At 48.5% G+C, this 24,853-nt stretch overlaps 1 protein-coding gene across 4 annotated transcripts in view; it reads left to right on the forward strand.

Annotated features, from left to right (window-relative positions):
• The window catches only part of Vav (Vav guanine nucleotide exchange factor), a 312,152-nt gene that overhangs the window by 110,568 nt on the left and 176,731 nt on the right, over positions 1 to 24,853 (forward strand). For all 4 annotated transcript variants that reach the window (XM_075692551.1, XM_075692576.1, XM_075692567.1 and 1 more), the window contains exons 2-3: positions 22,628 to 22,744; positions 24,120 to 24,178. In XM_075692551.1, the coding sequence (XP_075548666.1) occupies positions 22,628 to 22,744; positions 24,120 to 24,178 (176 nt within the window). The remainder of the gene's footprint in view (positions 1 to 22,627; positions 22,745 to 24,119; positions 24,179 to 24,853) is intronic.

Below are 24,853 nucleotides of genomic sequence, written 5' to 3' on the forward strand. Positions count from 1 at the left end.
CTCTCTCGCGTATTTGAACGTCACCTTCATCGGTCGTAATGTAACTCGCTTTCTTCTTCATCCTCCTTCAAGAAGAAGCTTTAGCTCGGGGCTGACTCCAATATCCCTGTTGAAATACAAGTAAAACGCAGAAATGCTTTGACGAGAGAACCGCGTGACCGATTTGGATGAACGTTGTTGCATTTGAGAGAGAGAGAGTTACATTAAAGTCATTATATAGAAAGCATAATTTTGATTTTCCCTCGAAAACTGGTAATTGAGAGAAGTTTGAAGCACGAAGTTTACGAATCCGTAACTCGGCACCAAAAAAAGGTGTCGCAGTACTTTAGGCTGCATCTGTCCGAGCATCTAAGGCAGACAAATTTGATATATGATTAGCAACTTACGCGAAAATTTTACATACTTTACGAGGGTTTTACAGAAGTCCTGCTCACAGATTAGTGGTATATTTTAGAGCGGCGTATAAATAATCGTACGTCAATGTTGTCCTCTTTAGATGTGTTATTAGGTGCGCTTTTCATAATCGTTCCGACGGCAACTCATGGTCGTATACGATCGAGTCGCCAGAGGGGTGATTGTTAGATACGGGACCTTTTCCTGAGCCTCCTTCGAGTTCACTAGACCACATCGAATCGCGCCACAGCTAATTAAGTAGCGCAGAAGCACGTATACACCCGCCGTGGTTGCTCAGTGGCTATGGTGTTAGGCTGCTGAGCACGAGGTCGCGGGATCGAATCCCGGCCACGGCGGCCGCATTTCGATGGGGGTGAAATGCGAAAACACCCGTGTGCTTAAATTTGGGTGCACGTTAAAGAACCCCAGGTGGTCGAAATTTCCGGAGTCCCCCACTACGGCGTGCCTCATAATCAGAAAGTGGTTTTGGCGCGTAAAACCCCATAATTTAATTTTTAAGCACGTATACCACATTCCCGAAGCGCGGCACGTGCAAACGAGTTGGCGTCCCCCACCTCGTGTGCCGCAGGCGGAGCTATTCACTGCTTGACTCTTCCCGAAAATGAAGCGAGAGCCTGGCACTGTTCCAGGTAAAGTGGGTCCCGAAGCAAGACGGCTCTAATGCACCGTGAAACCCTAGCACCATCGCCCCCATCCGCCTATTGTGACGGCGCATTGCAAGCCGGGAAGGCAATACCGCAGAGAAAAGTAAGCGCTCGGACAATTGGGGCCCAAGGAGCGACCCTGTGCGCCGGGTGTGACACAATCGCACGGGCGCCTACCATTGGCCGAAAATGGCGACACCTGAGCGGGCTCGCCTATTGGCCGGAAATGGCGTCACCTGAGCGGGCTCGCCCATTGGCCGAACGTGACGTGTCCTCGAGACACCGAAGGGCTTAAAGCCAGAGACCGGGGGAGCAGCAAGGGAGCATTCCTTGATTCATCTCTTTCGAGCTTTTTGCCACGGGCCACAGCGTCCGAGTTGCTGCCGGCCCGTAATGACTCTATGACTGTTAATTTCTTTGTACTCTCACAGTAAATAATGTAAATAAACCTCCACGTTTGCATCCCGACGTCATCTTCAAGTCTTACACGATGCTGCGCTTGCTCGGTGGAATCGAGAAAAAGCTTCGAGTTGAAGCCCGTTTGTAAATGCGGAGGTCTGTCAATGCGCTTCTCTGAAAAGGCTGTGCCTCCAGCGGAAGATTCTAACCTGCATGTTTGCTTGCGCTTGTAAGTTGTTTTGTGTGGTTATTTGTGATGCACCGGCATCGTTCTCGCGCATTTCAAGTCTAGTAGGCTTCAAATTACCATATGTCTACGCTACCCTTCCTGCATGAGGCCGATGGCGCTGCTCAAAACAGCGATCACTGCGGTTGGTGAACCAGCACGGTACATATGTAAGCTGTGCGCTTCGGCATTGCCTTTTTGGCCTGCATACAGCCATAATATATGAGGGATCGCATAAAAAGAATGCGATGCCTTCCTTGGGCCTGCCTGGCATTCGCGCGTCTTGCACGCTGTCCTGACCGTCACGAAAGCGCTTGAACCAGTCGTACTTCAATAAAGCGCTGTCTAAAAATTCAATTTTGAGGTTTTACGGGCCAAAACCACGATCTGATTATGATGCACGCCGTAGTGGGTGACTGCGGATTAACATTGACCACCGTGGGTTCCTTAACATGGACCCTGTGCATGGTATACAAGGGTATTTTTGCATTTCGCCCCCATCAAAATGCGGCCGCCGCGGCCGAGATTTGATCCGGTGCCCTCGGGCTTTGCAGCGCAACACCAAATTTAGGCAGAACCAGGGCCGTAATCAAATCTCGCCGCGGCCGAGATTTGATCCGGTGCCCTCGGGCTTTGCAGCGCAACACCAAAGCCACTGCGCCACCATGGCGGGTAAAGCACTGTTTCCTTGCTTGCACGTGGTGCAGCATATCATGACGTTCCTTGGGCGTTCCCCCAAGTTTGAAGCAGAATTTCATGTTCGCACGTTGCTCCTGTGCAGTTTTTCTGACAGCACCATTCCGATATATAACGTGCTAGATACGAGCTACACGTTTGTTCGATTCCTCTGTGGTTTTTGTTTTGTTTTTAAAAAGGCATTCGAGAAATTTAGGCAGAACCAGGGCCGTAATATAGCACCGATTCAGGTATAATTCAATTCGTTTCCGCACTTCGCCGCTGAGTTGAGTTGCATCCCGCGTATATTATGACCAGGGCCGGTATAATGTAGTGGTACCTTCCGCCCGATTATATGCCACAGCCACTATTGTGTATCCACCGTTCACCGCGCGACGATCCCGTTGACGGCGCAGGGGGAGCGCCGCTCTGACCACTCTGCACGAAGCGCGACAAGAAATGGCCTAGAATCGTCACGTTATCCCAGCAAAGGATCGGCCTGTCGAGAACGGTCGAGAATGGAATAGAACATAGTGAAATGGATATGTTTCATTCTCTGCCGTCCCACTTCCGTCGCCGCCGCCCTCGCGCACTGCATATGTATCCGTGTCATCTCAGTGGTGCTGCGGTTGGAGAACGAGCAGAAATAGTGCGACAGGGAGCATGTGACGTTGGTGCAGCGCGTCCGTACTCGCCGCCTTCAATGGTGTTCACGTCGGATCATTATTTGGCTTGGTGCTGCGAAGCGCACCGCGCAGCTTTTTCTCTTCAGCCTTCCTTTTTCATTATTGTTGTTTTATTAATCCTACGGGTGACGTATGTCGATGCCTCCAGCGTGCGTAGTTTACTGTGTGCTCCTATCACTCTCCAGTATAAAATTTGTAATCTTTCCTTTCTCTCTTGCCTTTTCTTCTCAAGTTTTCCTCTCAACACATGTTTAAATTATCGTTATTATAACAGCTTACTCCTTTCGAACTTGGAAAAAGAAAACACTTTAGAGAAAGCTGAAAGAGATGCCGCGAATGATGGGTCGGAAGAGGCGCTGAAGCAGTGCAAGAGACGTTGCGGAAGTCGCATATAATTCACCGTATAGTGCCGCAGACCGCGTTATATCGCTTCGACCGTCTCGAAACAGCGTCTGAGGCACCCTTTGGGCGCGCAGACCGTCCTGCTCAGTGCGCCTCGTCGATCTCGCCGCCGAGTTCTGGCCCACGGCTGTATAGGAAGGAAGAGAGAGGGCTCAGAAGCTCGTCGCCACTCCGTGGGCGTCACTGCTTCTCTTCGCAGCGCGAGCAGCACGCGTCTCTTTGGCCAGAGGCGGTCTGCCGGACCATTTGACCGTTTTCCCGGGTGGGCCGGCCTTGTCCATTCGGACTGACGGCCACTGGTGCGCACGTGGAGCTCGCCGTGGCGTGGTCTCCGTCTACCCCAGAGAAGAGAGACTGCGTCGTTGCTGTCCCCGTCTTCGCCCGCCCGGCGCCGCGTACCCATCTTTCCACAGCTGTGTCGATAGGCTCGCATGTATCTTTTTTTTTTATTTATTATTTACCGGAGCACTCCTCGTTCGCTGACAGCCTTGTTTCTTTTCTTTATTACTATACACAGTGCTATCGCGTTTTCCCGTGCCTCTTTTCCTAGACGTTTGCGCTTCTGTAGCGGCCGATCATGCCTCTTTATTGCTGCGCTCCGCGATGGTCGCGTATATTACGTGCGTGGCCCCAGGGAAGATTTGTCATCAGCTTCGTCAACCGATGTCGACGTGCAGGGCCAGCCCTAAGCAAGACTGATCTAAGGAGTGGGCTGTCGACTGCTCGGCTCCATGCCGACAGTCATCTTGGTGTACTCGTTCTCTTACTTTTGAAAAACGCTTGTCGAGTGGTTGGAGTGAAAGCGTTCGGGATTGTGTTTACCACGACGTATCTTGGCGCGTCTAGCATAGTAGAGCCTGTGTATAGAACCTGTGAGCAATAAATACGGTGAACGATTGATTTTGTGATTGCAAATATGCAAGAAAGGCAGTACATGTATGCAGGTATACAGCTCATTATCCTTCAAGATAATCGCCTCCCATGCCGTCAGTCGACGATCTTCACCAAGAGTTCGGTGAATTTTCTCGATTTCCTAGTCGGTGCATGACGTCACGGGCCTGCCTGGCATTCGCGCGTCTTGCACGCTGTCCTGACCGTCACGAAAGCGCTTGAACCAGTCGTACTTCAATAAAGCGCTGTCTAAAAATTCAATTTTGAGGTTTTACGGGCCAAAACCACGATCTGATTATGATGCACGCCGTAGTGGGTGACTGCGGATTAACATTGACCACCGTGGGTTCCTTAACATGGACCCTGTGCATGGTATACAAGGGTATTTTTGCATTTCGCCCCCATCAAAATGCGGCCGCCGCGGCCGAGATTTGATCCGGTGCCCTCGGGCTTTGCAGCGCAACACCAAAGCCACTGCGCCACCATGGCGGGTAAAGCACTGTTTCCTTGCTTGCACGTGGTGCAGCATATCATGACGTTCCTTGGGCGTTCCCCCAAGTTTGAAGCAGAATTTCATGTTCGCACGTTGCTTTATTTCACCTGTAACAGCGTTGCTGCACTGCACCTTCTATACTGCACATCTGCACGTCGTGACAACTGCACGTCTGGACTACCACACGGCTTCTTGAACAATGGCTGACAGACCTCGGGCTTCACTGACCTGGCCGTCAACGGGTATAGTACCAATTATACGGCAGGCCAGCAATTCGTTCACCGTATTTATTATTCGCAGGTTGTATATAATATACCATGTCACTGATTTGTCCGTTTTAACAACAGCGACAGTATATAAAAGCAATGAACCTGTGTAGAACATAGCGTACGCTGCTAGCACCGGGTGTACGAGCGTTCATTAGACGAAAACACGTTTCATTTGTGTCACAGGCGGAAGAAAACACGCATGAGAGCATTAATTCACTTTGCTTCACACTATTCCGGTGCACTAAAACGTGACACTGACGTACTTTCATGTGTTCGCATGCGTCATGCATTCACCATACAGAATGCAAACAAAGCGTCCACATTGCATTCGTTCTGGTAGCGCACGTACAGATCGGCTGGATTAAAAAAAAAAGCTGCACTCGCCGCCGTGGCTTGCGTAGCATGCGTTGTGTCGTCACGCAGGTGCCCACAACCGTAGCTGGCGGAACGCTGCAGTTTGAGGAACGAGTGGCTTTTGCGCAAGCCATGTTATCAGTACTCCCCTGTAAAGTAGCACTTTTTGCAATGTGCATGTTCTCGATCAGCAACCAAACGCCGCGAGCACTTGACCGCCAGTTTACGAGTGAGCGATATTTCGATTCGTTGCCATGATCGCCTAACACTTCGCAGCGCGATCAGTGACTTAATTCACATTTTGGTGTGTAACGCGCAGCATCCATGACACGTAAGTATACGATGAGCTTTACGTCGCAACGAAAGCTCATTTTCTAGAGACTGTTATCTTTCTGGGCCAGCATGCACACAGGCTGCATGCTGCCAAATACACGACAGTGCAATAGTCAACTAACACATTCCTTGCCTTTACAGACACTGCGAATATGGCGTATCTATAATATTTGGTCCGTGGACCAAAATGGCCATCCTGCCGATTAGCTACCGATTGATACCGGCGATTCTCAATGGGCCCATAATGAACGAGTGGCCATACTAAGAGGCTCTGTCGTAGTAATTCATACTGCGAGTAAAGAAGCCCCTTTACCAGACTTCGTTCGTAAGTTAGCCCTTGAGCTGCGCTATGCATGGTAAGCCCAACTTACTCGTCTCCGCTTTGCGATAGTCTGCTACGCAAGGGACATGTTGGCTTCTAATTTGTGCGCAAATTACCTTATGTGAAAGAGGCTGCTAGTGGAGGGTTCCATTACTAGCTTGAATACATAAACACACCGCAGGTTCTGTGGATGCTTGCGCCGGGTACGGTGACATACATCAGACGTCACATCAAAGAACAGTGAACCAACGCTTCACAAGCTCGTCCTTTTCTTCTATTTCATTATAATAAAGACGTTACAGATCAAATCAAACCACAAGCGCTTCAACAGATTACTCATGCTAATGTAGTCGTACAAACAAACGTCTAAGCAGGAAAATAAGCTGCAGTTACGATTTTAAGAACTGAAGATGTACCTATAGTAAAAGTGCATTTCTCAACATATTTGTTTCCTGCTTGCTAGGGACGCGGTAAGTTGTCACGTGATCCTACCTAGGACGTCACATCAACGGTAGCGCCGGCCCTTGCGGTATCATGGAAGCTCGTGGCCAGTGTTTCTGGAGCCGATAACAATAATGCCAATTTAACCGGGCATATCATTGTACCTGCTCGTCGGGCGGCGAGAGTGAGCAATCATGTGCAGCCAAGTATTTTAATAGGCCACCCACATGTTAAAAGCAATTCGAGCGAATTCGAGCTTTAGCATAGAACGTCAGTTACGCGTCTAGAAATTCTTTGGAATGTTGGCCATATACTTTATAGGGAATTATAAGGGTCACATGTAAAAGCTGTATTGCCCTTGCGGTATAAGATCGATTCGACCTCGTAAATGAAGAGGATTGGTGAGGACAAAAAAGGTAAAAGTAGTAGATCATGCGGCCAAATTGTTTTAGACGAGTCAGCAGGCAGATTCGCTGTTTCGTGAAAAGACATCGGAAGTATACAGCGAGTAAAAAGGATGCGACGAAAGGCGAGCAGACGGCGACACGGACGAACGAACAAATCCAAGGAGAGCGGCCCTTATCTGCATTGGGGAATTGCAGTGCGTGAACTGGTATGCGGTAGACTGGAAAGTATTCCATTTTATCCCTGCAGGTCCCGAATAGAGCATTGGTGGCGGTTCCGAATGTCCTAGCGCCGCTAAGGAACTCGCAAAGATTACCATGTTCTTGTTCTCGTCCGGCGCACACACTGGAGCGGGAACAAACTAAGCTTTCAGAGGAATCTGGCTGTGTCGGGAGGCCGCGTTTGCGCTTCTTTTATTGTTCCCACGCGAAAAGCGAGGCAGTCACGGCGCCGCCTCCTTCCGGCCAGAGGTTTCCCTATTTTCCCCGTCTCACTGTCGGAAGTGAGGGTGACCGCTGTAAGGTCGCAGGACACGCTTTTCCCCTTCTTTCGAAGCTTAATAGTAACCGACTCCGCGAGAGAATGTCATTACATATTTGTGGCACAGTTGAATAAAGAACCGGTCGACGTCTTTTCAGCTCTCGGCGCTCTTCAGCGTGCAGCGAAATGGTGAGTGTTTCTTCATGTAGTCGTCATCGAGGGGCGGGGGGGGGGGGGGGGTGGCTAGGCACCAGCGTGCGTCAATCGAACTCAGACTACGTGCTCTGCGGAAGAAAGGAGTAAAAAAAAAAATTGGGGTTTTACGTGCCAAAACCACTTTCTGGTTATGAGGCACGCCGTAGTGGAGGACTCCGAAAATTTGGACCACCTGGGGTTCTTTAACGTGCACTTAAATCTAAGTACACGGATGTTTTCGCATTTCGCCCCCATCGAAATGCGGCCACCGTGGCCGGGATTCGATCCCGCGACCTCGTGCTCAGCAGCCTAAAAGAATGAAAGGAGTAAGATAGAAAGAAATGGTTGGCGTATGATACTATGTGCAAAACGTGTTGTGTACAATGGACATGGCCAGCCCTCCCTTTTGGCCTTTTCTTTATTTATTATAAGTATTGTGAACGGATCGAGTTCTTGTGCCATCATAAAATAGAACTACAGAGTACGCGCCTGCAGTGTACTTCTATTTCCTGGATTCTCTGTACTTCAGAAAGAACAGAAAATTTATCATTCAGAGCCGTGAGGCCGCTAAATTTCCTTGTGGCCTCAGCGTGTATACCCTAAAATCGAGACGAGCAGCAGTGATCGCATTCACAAGCGCAGAGTTGATCTGTTTATTCGAGACATATACGTGCCTATCATCGGGCGACTAGGAAGAACACATGCTTGCTTTCTTATTTATTATTGTTTTTCGTTTATTCCATGGAACGACAATCTTTTTGTTCTCGCAGTGTTTTTGAAACGTCCGTCAGCGCACATAAGCAACTGTTCGCCCGTTTTCTCAGCTCAGCGGGCGATTCCAGCGCACGCCGTGCGCGTTTGGAAAAGAAGATGACTACCCAGTCGTTTACTTTGTTCTGCTTACGCTTTGTTTCCAAAACATTCCAGTGTCTATGGGCCGAAAGTGGAGCGCATCACAAAATCCGACTGTATGCGATATTTCTCGCGAACGGCGAAATCATCTCGATGCTTTGATCTTTCACACCAGTCATTTTCCCCAACCCACCCTTTTTATCACCACCCCGCCTTAATATTCGCCCCCCCCCTCCCCCACACCCGCGCTCCGTTTTCTGTGTGCCTTTCGCAGTTGTGCGGAAACAAAGGAACAGAATAGCGGAAACTTGGACTTCAAAGCCTTTCTTTGCGCTCGCTAGCTGCTACGTGACCGGAGTCGCAAGCGGGGCGGCCCGCCGTGGATCGATCAGGACGCGAACGGGGCAACCGAATGAGCTGCACGCGCCCAGACTGAACCGGCAGTTCTTTTTTTTTCGGTCTCTCTCCAGTCGTCTTCCTTGCGAACGGCCGGACCCGCGCTACAGGGGGTTATGACTGGCCCTACCTGCTGCGGCGCTTCCGCTGTTGCAGCGCGCTTTTTCCTTGCGTCTTTATTTACGAAATCTTCGTCGTTCCAGCTCCAGCGATCTCGCCCGAGTAGCTCGCGGCCCTGACCCAGAGAACATCGCCGTAGAGCTGCGCGCAGAGCGGCTGGCCGCCCGCCTGGTAAATATAACTAGCGCTTCCCGGTCTCGGGAGCCCGCCTTGGTCTGTGACCTCCTGCAGCTTGAGCACAAGGACGCGGGTTCGAACCCGGCCTCGTGGTGGATTCGGAATTGAGAAAATATGCGCGTACTGAGCTCTGGGTGTGTATTGAAGGAGCTAAGGTTGCCAGAGTTAATCGAAGGTCTTCGCTATATGGCGTCCACAGGTACGTACATTACGTTTGAGGCATTGTGAAGGTAGCCGGTGAACTGCAACCTGCGCGCAATTCTTTGTCGGCTGCACCTGTGCGAACTCGGATATGTAAAGTTATAATCGTGCGTAGTAGCATTTTGCAGTTAGAGCGACATTGGAGATAAATAACAGCCTAACCATCGGTACGGTTTTGTAATTGCGAGTACCTTGCCGTTAGTGCAGGCTTGGTGAGCCGTAAATAAGAAGAAAAAAATGAGTGGCGATTTAGCGGTGAATGCGAGAGAAATGCACTATAGAAGGATCGACATTTGGGCGAGTTGGTACTGGTTGAACATCTCGAAGGGGCAGCGCAAAAAGACGATGACAGAAGGCAGGAACAGAAGGCGCTGTCCTGTGTGTTCCTGCCTTCTGTCATCGTCTTTTTGCGCTGCCCCTTCAAGATGTTCGAGAGAAATGCGTTTGCATTACGTCGCACCTCTTTGAGGCCTCGGATGCATGGTTTAAACCGCGTTCACCACATTGCAAAGCGTTGTTCGGGAGCTCTCGGCACGCGTCCTGCCCTTCGAGGAGCGAAGTACAACTGGCTGTGGTCCGGAGCGGACCACCGCCTATGCAACACCATGGGCCCCGTAACATAAACATATTCCAATCTGTTTTTATTCCAATCTCCTGACGTCAAATTTAGATAACAATCGATCGACGCAAGCATCGGGCGGTAACCCGAAGCGTTGTTTGAAAAGCCCCATCAAACGCGCTTCTCGCTTGTAGGATGTCGCTTTTTTTTTTTTTGTTTTCAAAGCGAATAGCGTTGCCTACATTGAGCAGATTTTCTTATTTAATTGGCTGACAAGAAGCGAGAAGCACACTGAAGGGGAGAGAGTTTCAATAGAGCCGAGCCAGCACAGTGAAAGCAGATAATCTGATGACGAGGGTGGTGCCAGCCATAGAGTTTCTTACAAATATTACTACAGGGAACTCTGGCGCTGCAGTCGTTGTCCTACCATGGGAATGATGGGAAGTACATGGATTTGTCTGATCTTCGTGCTTGTGGATTCAGATGTTCTTGTGGATTTGTATATTACGCTATATAAATCTTATTGTCGTATATTTCAGCGCAATCTATATTCTTCGAAGTGCAGAAGACGCCGGGAACGCATACAATTGCTATTAATTGCAACGATTGAGCTTGTCCAGGTGGCCAAATCGAAACGCGCCAAGCGTCCCAAGGCACTGGCATGCCCGCGATAAATTCATAAGGGCGTTTCATTCGCTCGTCGATACATGCGTCCGTGGCTTAATGGTTTCAATATCAGGCTTCTGTGCTAGAGTCCCTGTGTTCGAGTCCTGCCGTCGGGCAATTTTAATGATGTTCATTTAATTATTTATTACGCAATATGCTGTTAAAAATGACGAGTTTACGAAGTCATAAAGCCGTTTTGAAGCCAAAAGGACGAAGTTTAGGCAAATCCATGTACTTCCCATAATTCCCATGCTGGGACAACCGCTCCCATTGCAGCTCCCGTAGACACTAGCGCCAGAGTTCCCTCTAGTAATTTTTGTAGGAAACTCTATGGTGCCAGCGTCTGCGATTCATCCGTTTCCCCTTACTTAGCTTGCGGCTGCTGGTGTAAAATCGCAGCGATGTGAAACGGAACGATAAAAATGCCGCCAGAACGAATCCTCAGCACTCTAAAAATGTGCACCCTTTGGGGCTTATCTTGTCCCACAACGCTAATCGTCATCTGTCTTACCCGCATTTCCTTTCTTTAACGCTGCGAACCCTGTACTTCCAAGCTACGAACGGCTTGCGCGTTATCAGCGTGACACAGCATTCTCGATAGGAAAGTAGCGAGCGCCGAGTTTTCAAGAAAGGAAACGCAAACAAGGCAGATAACGATTATCGCTATGTGACAAACATACACCCTAAAGGGTACCTAGCTACGACCGCGTTAAGAGTGAGAAAGGAGTTGGCAAATTGATGTTGTATATGTGCCGAAAGGACTCGATAACGTTATACTGCTACGGAAAAATGTTTATTATACGCAAATAAGTACATGCTCCCCGGCTGCTCCGAATAGCTATAGTGCTAGAGCAATCGGCCGGCAGCCATCTTTTTTTTTTAATTGAAAAGAAAAGACAAGAGACGTAGTCAACTTATAATGGTGACGGCTAGCCCTTTTCGCATAGCGGAATCAACAATATAAAAAATATAAGAAAATGAAAAGAAGCCACGTCAGAGAGTGAGAAATCCGCAGCACTTTGCCTGCTATTCTTTGCTGCTATACTAGCATGTCCCGGGCCCCACTGTAATATCACTTCATTTTTTCTTTCATTGGCCTGAGTTAAACTGTTCACTACTGCGTATGTTATTCGTGCGTATGGTTGGCTGTTATCAATATTTTAAAGAAATGCTAAAGCCGATAAGGAGTCCGTGAAAATTACCTGTCGTATAAGTATTGATAAAGTAAGTGGCTTGAAGAATCGCCACTAGTTCCGCTATTGTTGGTGACGACGTGCGTCCTGGCCGACACTTTGTTCTCCGCCTGTAAGAATGGTAGCACATAAGCTGCAGTCGCAATATCTTAGATTACAGAACCGTCTGTGTAGACGGATACTTGTCAAATAGCTGATGTAAAGCTAAGTGTATTGCTGCATGTGCAGAAACGTCGCTTTTATTTTCAAGACCTTCGATTGACGTTTCTGTTTTCGGCTCCTGCAGAAGTCATAGTGGGTAGCAGACGTCTGAGTGCCAAAAAAAAAAAAACTGATCGTGGAAGTCGTGATTTACGATCCTGATCGATCCCATTCACTATGATCGCTTATTTTTTACACTAGTAGAAGGGGGAACACATTACGTTTGCATTTTAGTCATGACACATCAGCCGGCTTGTTTTGTTCGATGATCCGTGCTTATGAATACCGGTATCACACATTCACTTTCGATCGAAATTCTCGACTGCAGTTGGTTCTCTTTCGCAGCTTGCACTAATCAGCCAATCGCGATCAAGAAATTCGATCCCGATCCGAAGTGCGCAGTTTGACGCCCGTATAAGGCATGGCACGTTATTGTTCACGACACTTACTGCATCGCTATTTTTTTGACGATACAACAAAACAGATGGGCGGGTGCTTTAATGTTATAATAGAAAAGGCTGCGGTATGCGTCGTACTGCAACATTACCGCGCACAAAGCATTGAATTGAAAAATTAAATCTTCCAGTATTCCGTACCACAATTGCGATTTGATTCTGAATCACGTCGCATTGGGAGACTCCCGAAATAACTTTGATCACCTGGGGTTAACTAACGTTCTCACAAGTATGAATACACATGCATTTTTGCCCCATTGAATGGGGCTGCAGCGGCCGCAATCGAACCCATTCGAACTCAACAGCGCAACGCCATAGCCACTAAGCTACCGCGACGGGTAAACGGGCGAGCATGAGATTGCAGGAACCCGCGTCCCGGTTTTGAACTGTTTATTGCAGTTAAACTCAAGTGGTTGCTTGCCCAGTCTGCAATCTTGCTTGTCCAGCTTGCCCAATTTACAATCACGGTGAATAGGCCTGGCCGGAAACTGTTGACCTTAAACCGATCATATGTCCCACACCTTGGGCGCCCGACTGAGGGCGTGTGCAACACGTTACACAGGCACCCCGAGCACCACGCCTGCGCTGCACCGGCACCGCACTAACGGTTTTTTGACACCGGTGCCATGCACCACACGTGAACCAAACATTCAGCTGGGAGAGCCGTATGAACACCGAAGTGCTCACCGAAGACATATACCCATTGTTAAGAACGGCCCGCTGATATGCCAGCCAGTTGCGACAGCAGCGGCAACCTTGTCTCGGAACGCCACCGTTACGCTCTAGCCTCGTCGCCATTGTGACTAAACGGGCTCGGTGGACCAACTATTGTTACTGAGCCCGCTGGAACGTCTACTGAGACCCCTTCCCACGCGCCGACCAAGACGCCAGACAATGGGCAGGGGCGGAGGCCACTGTGCGAGATCCACTCTGGAATTTAGAGGCGCCGGCTTGCGTCGGGCGTGACCACCTGGCTACAGGGATGCAGGACAATGGACAACACGACGGCCGCGTTGCGAAGGTCAGCTCCGAGTGCAGTGAAAGTGTGCACGTGTGTGTGTAAACCGTCCCGCGGAGAGGCGGCTTGTTTACGACGACGTCGAACGTTTTGCCTCACCTAGGGATCTAGGGAACACGAAGTGTTTAAAAACCGCTGTTGTGCGGCTGTTCAGGACACTCTCTCAAGCAGTCATGTTAGACTGATACACTCTCTCAAGCAGTCATGTTAGACTGACACACTCCCTCAAGCAGTCATGTTAGACTGATGTAGATACTGTAAATAAACCCATATTCCTCGTTCTCGATGAGAAGCAGTCTTTCCCTTCATCAGCGTCCTCAGCGTGGATAAGTTGGACGACGGCATGGGCCAGCAACCTTCTAATTCATGCCGGACTCCAATCTTGACAACGGGTTGCGAACGGTGGGATTGAGCCCCCAATCCTGACACTATATCCTCGGAGCCGCTGGCGTACCGCTCCTACATTCGTGCACGCTTCTACGCAACAGTCGATGGCAAACCTACGCGTCAGCGATGCTGCTGTTGTCTGGAATGATTGTGGCACGGACAGAACATAAATACATCCCACTTTTCGTCCACTACCCCCTTAACAAAAATGCGTCTCATTATCACGCAACAGCAAACACACACGTGCTTAGAGCAGAACCGGACAACGCGCACACGGAGACCACAAAAATCTGTAAGATGGCAACAAAGAAAGCGCCATAAAAGCGATACCAATGTTGCCTGTTCCCTTTTCAGATACGTATGGGGTAAAATGTTTAAAAATCACTTTTCTGACAAGAACGTCAGTAACTTTTTTAGAGAGCGCAGCTCTTAGGCGCCCGTCCCTGCGTTAAGGGTCGGCGTCTCGGCGTAACCGTGCGAACGAGTACAGCGAAGGATGAACGAGCAAACACGGAGCGCAGCGCTGGATAAAAGACGGTGATAGCGAAGAGTGCGGGGGAGGAGGGCGCAGCGCTACCAAGGAGTTTAAAGAAAAGCTGCTGGAGTGGAGGGAGCGCCCGTCAAGTGAAGCCGCCGCGTCGCCATCTTGCGGGCGGCAAAAACACGCCAGTGGCTGCTGCTTATGTTTCGTCGTATCTCGCCGTGCACGGTGCTGTGCGGATCCCAAAATGTGCTCTAGCGCGCTCGGGTGTTTTGAGGAAAGTTGACGCACAAGCAGTGGACATGTTAACCTTGTCCTTCTCGTTTAAGTAAGGTTGCAGGTTAGCATTGCGTTGCTCTATAATAAAGGAAATTTTTATATATTAGGCTAAAAGGAAACGGCCGTCACCAAAGTTCGAGAACCTCCATGCAATGAAGATGCCAAAGTAACGCCTGATGATAATGCATATAATAAAGAATACTTATGTTTGTTGCATGTACCGCTATTTCTCATGCAACATATTCAGTTTTTAATGCTTTTTGTTCTGACAGCTTTCATGATTGATCAGTTTCTACAACGTTAATTATTTCGCGATTTTTTTTTTTTTGGCTGCTTTTCGGCAGCTGCATATTGATGCCGATAGTATTCGGATATCTGCTATCCGGAGGCCTGCAATATGACTCGCCTCATAGCCCACAGTGTAGCATTAGAACCTGAAAATCGGTTAAGCAATTAAAAACTGCCGGAAAAGTCGGCGAATAGCGCTGCGAAGTTCTTGACAGGCTGCTTCTTGCCCCCCGCATGATGGCCGCCGCCGGCTTCACCCGAGCTCATAAGCCAGTATATAACCATGCCTTCCTGTATATGACCATGCCGGCGCGACAAAAGAACACAGAAACTTTCAAACTGCCTTGACGAAGAGGGTACCATTCTCGAAACAGTTGGCGAAATAAGTGTTAAGTTTTAGTTTACGACAACGCCCCCCCCCCCCCCCATCATTTCTTCAAATAAAAATTGGGCCATTAATCTCCAGCCTTCTCCTGATATATTAGTCTGTATGTGTGTGCCAATGTCTACGCGTCAATGTGTGTAACTGCTCCCATGCTATGGTGCCTAGAATTCTAGGCCCTATATACCATACTCTGATTGAACTTGCTCAGCCAATGGGCGCGCCGTAGTGATATGCCCCAAAAGAGATCGATCGCACGTGCGGCTCGCGCATGCAGCGCTCAGCCGTAGGGTTGGTACTATAGATGAACGATTAATCGAATAAAAGTATCCCGCAGAACGATTAGTCGTCATCGATGTCCACCTTCCATTTAATCGACTTGATCGATTAGACATGTTCGATTAATCGATTTCAAGAGTTTGACAGGAGTGGTGTGAGAATTTTGAAATCGCACTAGAATGGCAGAGCACGAGCAGTGACTGTGCGTCTGCGGTATAAAGCGATTGTCGACTGTTTTTGCGAGTCCCGAGGGATTCCGAGCCGAGCGCTACCTGGATGGATGGATGGATGTTGTGAGCGTCCCCTTTGGAACGGGGCGGTGGGTTGCGCCACCAAGCTCTTGCTAATATACTACCTAATGTCCTACCCAAGTTAAAAAAGAAAAAAACCACTATGAACTCCCACAACCACATTTTCTGACGCCCTATTGCAAACTTTGCTTTTGTACGTCTCCGTTTTTTTATAGTTTCCCTACTTTTCTTCCACCAATCTTCCAATCGCCTCTTACTAATCTCTATTGCGGACATGTTTACTTTTCCCCTGCTCTCACTGAACCCAAGGGTTTCTAGGAGGCCAGTGGTGCCTAAGCCGACCGCTGGGCAGATGTCTTCACACTCTAATAAAGCATGCCCCATCGTTTCCCTAGCTTTACCGCAGCAAGCACATGCTTCTTCTTCCTTCTAATATCTCGCTTTGTAGGTGCGTGTTCTAAGGCATGCTGATCTCGCTTCGAAAAGTAATGAGCCGCCCTTTGAGTTATCATAAATTGTTTCTTTTCTGAATTAGTTTTTTCCTCCTAAGTAGTTACTCATGGCAGGTTTCTTTTCCATTGACGCCACCCATGAGCTTACTTAAGCCTCTCTGACCTTTTGCTTGACGTTCTTTGTTGCTGTGTTGCTCACCATACAGGCCGCATACTTGCTGGTAAGGTTCCTAGTTCTTTTCCTCCACTGTGAATCAATGTTTTTTTTCCTGTACAGATATCGCAACATTCACCCAGCCCATTTACTTTCTTCCATATTCCTCAGTCGTTCTTCATAATTAATGAAGAACGACTACCTCTCGCTTCCCCCACACGCCACCTCGCCGCTCGAAGCCGGAGGCTCGAAATGTCCTCGCAATTCATATGGCATACTATAGAAACCCAGTCGTTGATCGACGTGTTACTCCCAGTGCACTAAAGACCTGGCACAGCATTCACGCCAGTTTGGAGCATGTACTTGACATAGCGATAGAGTTCATATCGATTCCAGCAAATCTATAGCTTCCGAGCGTCTATTCTCGCATGCTGGTTGTGTGGCCTTTCAAAGAAGGTGTCGGTTTCAGGCAAACATTCCAGCCGATTGACATTCCTTCGCTCTGTAGAAAAGATCACGTGGCTTAAAATCCTAAACCAGTAATTTTCTTTTCCTCTATGCATATTGCAATTTCTGGCCACTATAGTGCCAACTATTTAGTAGGGTAAAGATGTAGGTCAATTGGTGAAATATTGTGGAATAAAACCGCTACAGACACGGGACGGAGGCAGACGACAACACAGGGCGGTACTTGAAACCGAATGTTTATTGAAAAACAGCATGGCTTTTGTAGAGGATGGCACGTGTAGCCCGACAACCAATAGTAACCAGGATGAAGTAAAGACCAACAGAAAAAATGTAACATAGCCGAATCTTCTCGGAAGATTAAAAGCGACCGCATACACGTGGAAGTGAAAAAGCTGAAAGTGAGCAACGCAAATGAAGCGTCCACGTGTATGCGGTCGTTTTTAATCTTACGAGAAAGTTCTGCTATGCTAATTTTTTTTTTTTTTGGTCTTTACTTCATCCTGGTTACTATTCTGGCACAAGCGCATCCTGGTACAAGCGTTTGAAAATTAAAAACAGGGGGGATCGCGAAGTGCGAGACAAAATAAAAAAGAACTTGGTGGTTATGCCGTATGTACAGTCAACAGCAAAAGTTTACAGGACGCAGGATCTGCCAAGAAGCTGAATTCTCACGAAGCGGGGAGACACAGCCTCGAATTAAATGTTCCAGCATGTAGTAGCCTTCGCCACCTACGCAGTGATTCATTAAATACGAAGTGTCATGCCTTAACAGTGCAGGAATTCACATTTGAAGGGGAAACCGCATCCCGTAAACTTTTGCTGTTGACTGTACATGGCATTTCACATAGATTGAAAAAGGTAGCGGCAGGAAACGACGTAAGTTTGGTTTGTTCTGCGCCTTGTAAGCTTGCAAAACTTTGCATGAGGGTCTCGCAGTACAGTTCGCGAAAGAGTACGTGCAATACCAAGCATGTCACGAAGCACCGCACGTGTCACATGTGTGGTGTACAGTCCACGTAGTTCCTTTGAAACGTGGTAGAGATTACATAGGACAAACCGGTCGCTGTGTGAATGATCGCATGCGTGAGCATGCAGATCTAATACCCGCAGGCACAGGAGGTAATCTTCCGCTGCATTGTAAGGAGTGCGGTTGTAACCCTATCTTCAGTGACGTTTCAACCTTGGCGAAGGCTAAAACTCAGCAGGAAAGAGAGCTGATTGAGGCCTATCGCATCTATAAACTTGGCCCCGAGAAGTGTGTAAGCGCGCCATCTGTGTTCCTAACCAAGAAAGAGCTTGTATTTCTTGATAACTGTAGACGTGTATAGATAAGGTAGTGACTGTGTTTTTGCTTTGTTGTGCCTGCGCATGTTCAGTGCGGACTTGGGGTACGTCGTTTTCATGAATGAAGATCAGTTGTTAGTCCAGCCACCTTCCTGTCTCTTTGTCTATGTTTGCCTCTTGATTTTTTTCCACTCTCAAGTTTGCTGGCATTCTCCTAGTATAACCTCTATAAAAGCCATGCTGTTTTTCAGCAAAAATTCAGTTTCAAGTACCGCCCTGTGTTGTCTCCATCCGTCCCGTGTCTGTAGTGGTTTTATTCACAATGTCTATTTTTAGTCTTTAACAAATTAAAGATTATTCTTTATCAAACTTTATACATTTGTACTTCTAGCCTGATTCCACCTCTCGAACATCAAAATAGGTTCCTATAAAAGTAAACAACCGTGTTTTAACCTTTTTAAAGTGTCCGGCAAAAAACTTCGATTACTCAATTGATCGATGGAATACCCTGCATTAAAAGCGATTAATCGAATAAAAAATTATTTACCGATCATCCCTACTCAGCCGGCAATGCATGCGCCGCTGTCTCGTTGCCGCTGCGGTGCGAAACACGCCAGCGTATCGCCAGCCAGCGCGGGGGCCGGAAATCCGGTTTGTGTCCGATTCCGTCGACAGAGACCGTTTTCACTGCTTATCGAGCGCCACTTTCTTCGAGGGTCGCCTCGTTGGCCGCCGCGTACGCTCCGGTTCCGCATTTGGTAGTCCGCCGGACACCTGCAGCGGGTGTATATCCCAATCGGTTAGCGCGGAAGCCTGCAAAAAAAAAAAAAAAAAAACCCATAAATAAACAACGTTTTTTCTCAAATTTTGTCTCTCGTTCGCTCGCGTTGTTCAAACGCTGTAGTATCCAACTAACATTTCCATTTAATACTAAAGGAGCGGCCCCTTATAGGTGCTTTCTCTATATATCGCGAGGTTAACTTATGTGAAAGCAACCTCTACTGTATTTTCTGCTCGTTCTACTTTTGAATTACGCAACTTAGTGACTTCTTTTTCTCCGTCACACTGAGTTGATCGGCGTTTATTTAAACACCCGTGTTATCAACGTAAAATATGATCGAGCTCAACGATTGGCGACCAAGCATTCCAGACACAAGCACGCCTGTTGCAACGTCACCACCACCACCACCACCACCACCACCACCACCACCACCACCACCACTAAATGTCTATGCAAAATGAGTGTTGAAACTGCTCATTCGCATGTTGTTATCGGTTTCTCCCTCGCTGGGATTTATGCGGTCAACCCTGCGCCTTCTGCGTAACGGACGTTCTCTTTCCCGTGCGTTTACGCTCTGCAAATCGGCTCTCTCTCACGCGAGAAAGAATTTTTCAAGACGCGTCGCAATCGCATTCGATATGTTCAAACACTTCGCAGTAGGCAGTGACGCTGGCAGACGCTATACTTGCAGGCATGGAATCGAGTTCCGGCAGTGACATCTGCGCCACCTCAAGGAACTGAATAATTTTGTTCCAATGTACTGTAGTTCCGTTTACTGAGAAAGGTGTGCAGAGGTACAGCCCTGTATATCGTACGCCCTCTTAACACTGTTAGATATGTTAATCATAAAGAAGTGAATGTATAGCACATTTGTCCCCTTAGTTTGGGCCGGTCGTCGGCTTTCTGGTTGACTTCGCTAGTTTCGGTGTCTAGGAGGCGCCAGCGACGTTTCAAAACAGAAGCATAACTCCTACAGTCGGTGGGTGAACAACGCGGAGTCGTGCAGGGGGAGTCTCGAAAGGCGTGCTGTAAGGCGTCCGATGTTTAGGTTGTCCTTTGGTCGTCTATGAGGCAAATTGTAGTGTCGCGAAGCTGTCCAGGCCTTTACATGCTATGTGTTAAAATCTATCAAATCTTTGCCTGCTTCAGTCGTTGCCACCGCCTTTTAAAGAGGGCTGTCTGGATGGAAGACAGATCTCGCAAAAGATATTGTTCAGATCCTGCTTCTTTCTGCAAAATTCCTTTAGGGTTTACTTCTGTGGTTACATTTACAGAGAGTTGCGAAAACTTTGGTTCCAATTAACGAAACTGTCTTTCTTTTTGCATTACCCAAATACAAAAACAACCTTGCCATTTAGAGGCTGTTCCGTTTAAACGCCAATGCCGTTTAATCCATTTTCGTCTACAATGATCGTACTGCAATTCCGAAACTTGAGCGAGCGTGAGCAGCGTTAGCTGCGGCGTGCGCTTTAGAGTTAGGTGCAGTATGCTTCTTCTTCTTTTTTCGCTAAATAAAGAGCCACGCAAGCCGAAAACAAGAGAGTCATACACTTTTAGAGGAGCCCAGTCACTTTCATATTGACTCATTGACCGCAAAATCAATATTTATTTAATTACTTAAGCAGAAAGGAAATACTGACGCGTACTTTTCGCAACTGCAAATATACAGTAAATTTAATCCACGCAGAAGGCTCCATAACACAAACCGCGTGGGACATGCTAGCTGGGACGCCGTGTATGCGTGAGACGCGGCTCGGGGCCTCCTGTACAGCGACCTAATCGTGGCTGCGGTTAGCAGTGACGCTCCGTTGCTGCGATGGATGTCGCAAGGTGGATGAAATTACTTTTATACGGCCCTTCACGACTGCCCCGCGACTTGTCGCTCATCGCACGAGGCTGTGGAATCCTGTTCGCGCTTGAGATCGTTCCCGAGCGCGTTCGTTGCTTTATCGCCGTACTGCAACGCCGCTGTCCGACACTGGCTCGCAATTTACTTTTTTTTTTTTTTTCATCAGCGCTCAACTTTATCCGCCAGGCGGGTCGAATGTGTGCAGAGATTCTCGCTCGCCCGGTACACCAGTTGCTCGGCGGACCGCCGTGACGTGGAGTAATGCTCCATCACAGAGGTTAGAACGACTGCGCAACTGTGCATGTTGAAAGAGCAAGTCACCGCCCCGGCGTAGCTGGCGAGCGTGTGTGTGCGTGTGTTCTTCGCCCGAGTCGCGGTGGGAACAGCGAGTTGCCACTTTTTTTGTGCGAGTCGGACAAGAGAGAGCAGCAGTCGGCTCGCGCCGTCACGTAGCGCGGTCAGCTGTGGCTGCTGCCGCATGGCCAGAATCCCGGCGCTGCGTGCGCTTCACGGTGCGCACACTCGCGGAACTGGACGCCGAGACGAGGACGATCCGCTTCGAATCCGCCTGATCGTTTAGCGCGGACGCGAAACGTGAAGCACGGTTCTCCCTTTGTTCGCGCGCTTGTCTTGCGCCAGTGCGCGACGAAGCGGCGCTAAAAATGTCCGGCACGCAGCCGCCGCCGTACCACGCGCCGTTTGTGCCGAGACAGCTTGACACCTTTTCAGAACGCTCTCACACAGCCCCCTCCCCCCCCCCTCCTTATTTCTTTGACAAAGCTTTCAACACGGCACTGAAACAGCAGGAGGGGAGCGGAAGGGACGCGCTTGAAAAAGGAGGGAGGGAGGGGGGAGTTGTACAAGGCTCTCGCATTTTGATTGTCGTTTGTTTTCTTCCTCAGCTTCAGTTTACTTATTATTTTTTTTTATTTGCGCGCGACCCGATTTCTCTCTTTAATTAAAGGTTGAACGCTCTCCTTCCCTGTCGCATAGTCGACATCGCGACTTAAGTGTGTCGCACGGAAATGAGCTCGTGCTTTCGCGGGATTTTCTTGCCTGCGAATAACATGAATAAGCCAGTCGCTCGCTCCTCCGATAGCAGCTATTGCACAATTCTTAAGAACGAACACCATGCGCGGCACTTGCTTATGTTTCTTAAATTTGATTAACTTGTCGGCTAACCAAAAACAATGGGAAAGCCGGCTGACGTGCAAACTGTGGCACGCGCTTTTATACGTCAGGTTAGTAGCAATTATGGAATTGCCGTATGTGTCCTTTCAAGTCGTACGACAAACAGCGCAGCGAAAACTTTTGACGTCGTATATATACGATCAAAAGCGTTTATTAGTCACCGGTGTTTGGGACCGAGCGTTGTCACAGGGCACGGACTCTCAGTACGAGCGGAATTCACGAGCAAAAGTTCTAGAAAAGGACGACTCACTAGAAAGAGCTGAAGAGGACTACCCACTATATCGTTCCCCCAATCCTTCCCTACAATTACCCCTGGGAACGAAAAGGGAGCCACCCGGCGACCTAACAGCTTGTCACTATGAGTGGGTCAAAGTAGGTACTGAAGCTGTCGACGTTGACAATGTCTCGTCCTCGACGGCGCATGTCCGAAGACGGCTCAACGGGCTCGATCGCGTTGTTGACCAGAGGTGTGCGTTCGACGTCGCGCATGGAAAAAATAGAAGCTGTAAATGGTGTAGTGGTTCCTTCGTTTTATTGTCGAGAAACAGTGCGATTTAGTTGCTGTGTCTTCCGCACTCGTCGTCAAGACTGGCGCAACATTCTTATAAGTATGCATTTTTTTTTTCTCACGCAGTTCCTTTGCCTGAAGAACATCAGGACATTTCTGCAGACCTGCAAGAATGTCTTCAACCTCAGCAACAGCGACCTTTTCGAGCCCAACATGCTGTTCGAGTATGGGGACTTCAGAAAGGTGCGTTGTCGCTCGTGGCTGCTGGCAGCGCAGACATCGCCAGCGTTGCGCGATTATTCGCCGTTCCGGGAAGCGTGTGGCGGAGTCCGCAGGGCCCCCACCTTTCGGCGAATAGCGCTTCGCGAGGGCGTAACGCGGCGGACGTCGGTGATAATCCACAATAAATATATTGGACATCATCATCACCGCGGAAATATCCATGGTAATGCGCTACGTTTCATAGCGATAGATTTTATGGCTTTTCACTGGAAGCTAGGGAAGTTCGCGCGGCCGCGGAACGTGGAAATGCTATAGCATATACAGGGCGTCCCAGCTAACGTTAACCAAGCTCTTAAAAGTCAAATATAGGATATAAGAGGACGCAACCAATGGTATTCTGTCAGCAGGGACGTACCGCACCAGGATAATTTTTTTTTTAATTTCCTAATTGAAGTATCGATAATTACATGACATGTATTAACTGACTGTAATTGCTGAATCGAGGGCGCGAATTTTGATAGAAAAGTAATGGTTGTGTTTTAAAACACCCGATTCAGTTGTTTTTAGGGGACTATATGTCTCGCGTAATTACTTTTTCCGCGTTATAACGAAAATGCGTGAAATATGAAAATAGCCGCACGATTACGCGTCCGCGCGCCACTACACCAGCGGTCCCTGGCGTTACTCGGAAGAATTAACCCTGCTGAAACGTGGCCCCGGCGATGAGCTCTGGTAGCGCCGGAGCTGATCGCGGAGGCCATGGGTCAATCAATGCGCTTGCCCTCCTCCTCAATGCCGCTGCGCACTGCATTGGCTTCACGTTTAACACGAAATTGGCAGTTCGCGGTGACCAACGCCAATACCGATGCCTCGCCACTTTCACGTGGCCGCCGAACCAGGCATCGAGCAGGGTTAATTCTTCCGAGTACGCGTTGCGCAATTTATTTGTGGTATTGCTGTTTACGTTATACGTCTCCTTCGCTCATCCGGCAATCCGCCCAAACCGCCTTCGTTTGCCTGAATTCTGGACACCCTAGGTAAACGACTGCTATGGTAACGACGCTAGGTAACGACTGAGTGCTAGGTAACGACTTCCGCAATAACATCTTTCCTCTCTCCCTATATTGACTCGATTGTCCAGTGCAGTTACCAATCCAAGCTGTGAGCGTATAGAAAGCGGGAATTTGGACTTGTATGTATTTTACAATGAATCGGTTTTGGTTGAAGAGGTTATGTCAGTTTTATGAACTGGCTTTCGTTATAATGTAGCCAGAGAAAGGAAAACCAAAATAGAACGGATGCATGTACTCTTGAGCCCGTTTGTGGTATGAAAGTTGTTCCAAAATTTTCTCGAGATCTCATGGTCTGAGTGCCGTTTGTTGAAACCTCGACGCAGGTGCTACACACGCTGGCGGTGCTATCCAGATCACCAAAGGCTGAAGAATCCGGTGTGAGGTGAGTTATATCCCTCTGATCCCTCTCTGCGTTTCTCATCTAAAGGACGGTGTAGCCTATAGTATATTGACTAACGGCGTCAGCGGTGTAGGATTAAAGGATCCTTTCTGCCGAATGCAACCTTCAATCCTTCACTGTTTTACCAACCGGCTGTGCAACAAGTTCGCGCCTAATTTTTTTTAACGCAATTTGTGTTACTGATTTCATCTTGACTGGCATGTCGAATGAAATTTCGACTTTGATTTTACTTTAGAGCGACAAATAAATCACGCGTTACCGTTGGACGAGAGCCGAACGGTAGGACAGAACATGTACTAAGCAGGAAGCACTGCGGCGCGTGCGGGGTAATTAAGGCTGCTTTGGTGATCATCGAGTGAGGTTCTCGTGATTTATGGGCTTATAGCAAAAGTCAGTAGTTATTTCATCGGTTGCCCGGTGTTGTATGGATCAAGCACGCATTCGTATTACGTTTATCGCTCTTCTATTTTCGTTTTTTCAGCTCATTCACGACGTTGAATACATCACGCAGCCGTCGAACTTTTTTTTTTTATTTTTCACGCCTATTTCCGAGTGCTATGTTTGTGGTGGTCTTTCTTCTTTTTTCTTTTTCTTTATATATCCTGGCGGTCGGGAACGAATTTATAGGCAACATTTAGAGGAAGGAAGAAAGGGGGG

The sequence above is a fragment of the Dermacentor variabilis genome, chromosome 1 (assembly GCF_050947875.1).
Source record: "Dermacentor variabilis isolate Ectoservices chromosome 1, ASM5094787v1, whole genome shotgun sequence".
NCBI lineage: Eukaryota > Metazoa > Arthropoda > Arachnida > Ixodida > Ixodidae > Dermacentor > Dermacentor variabilis.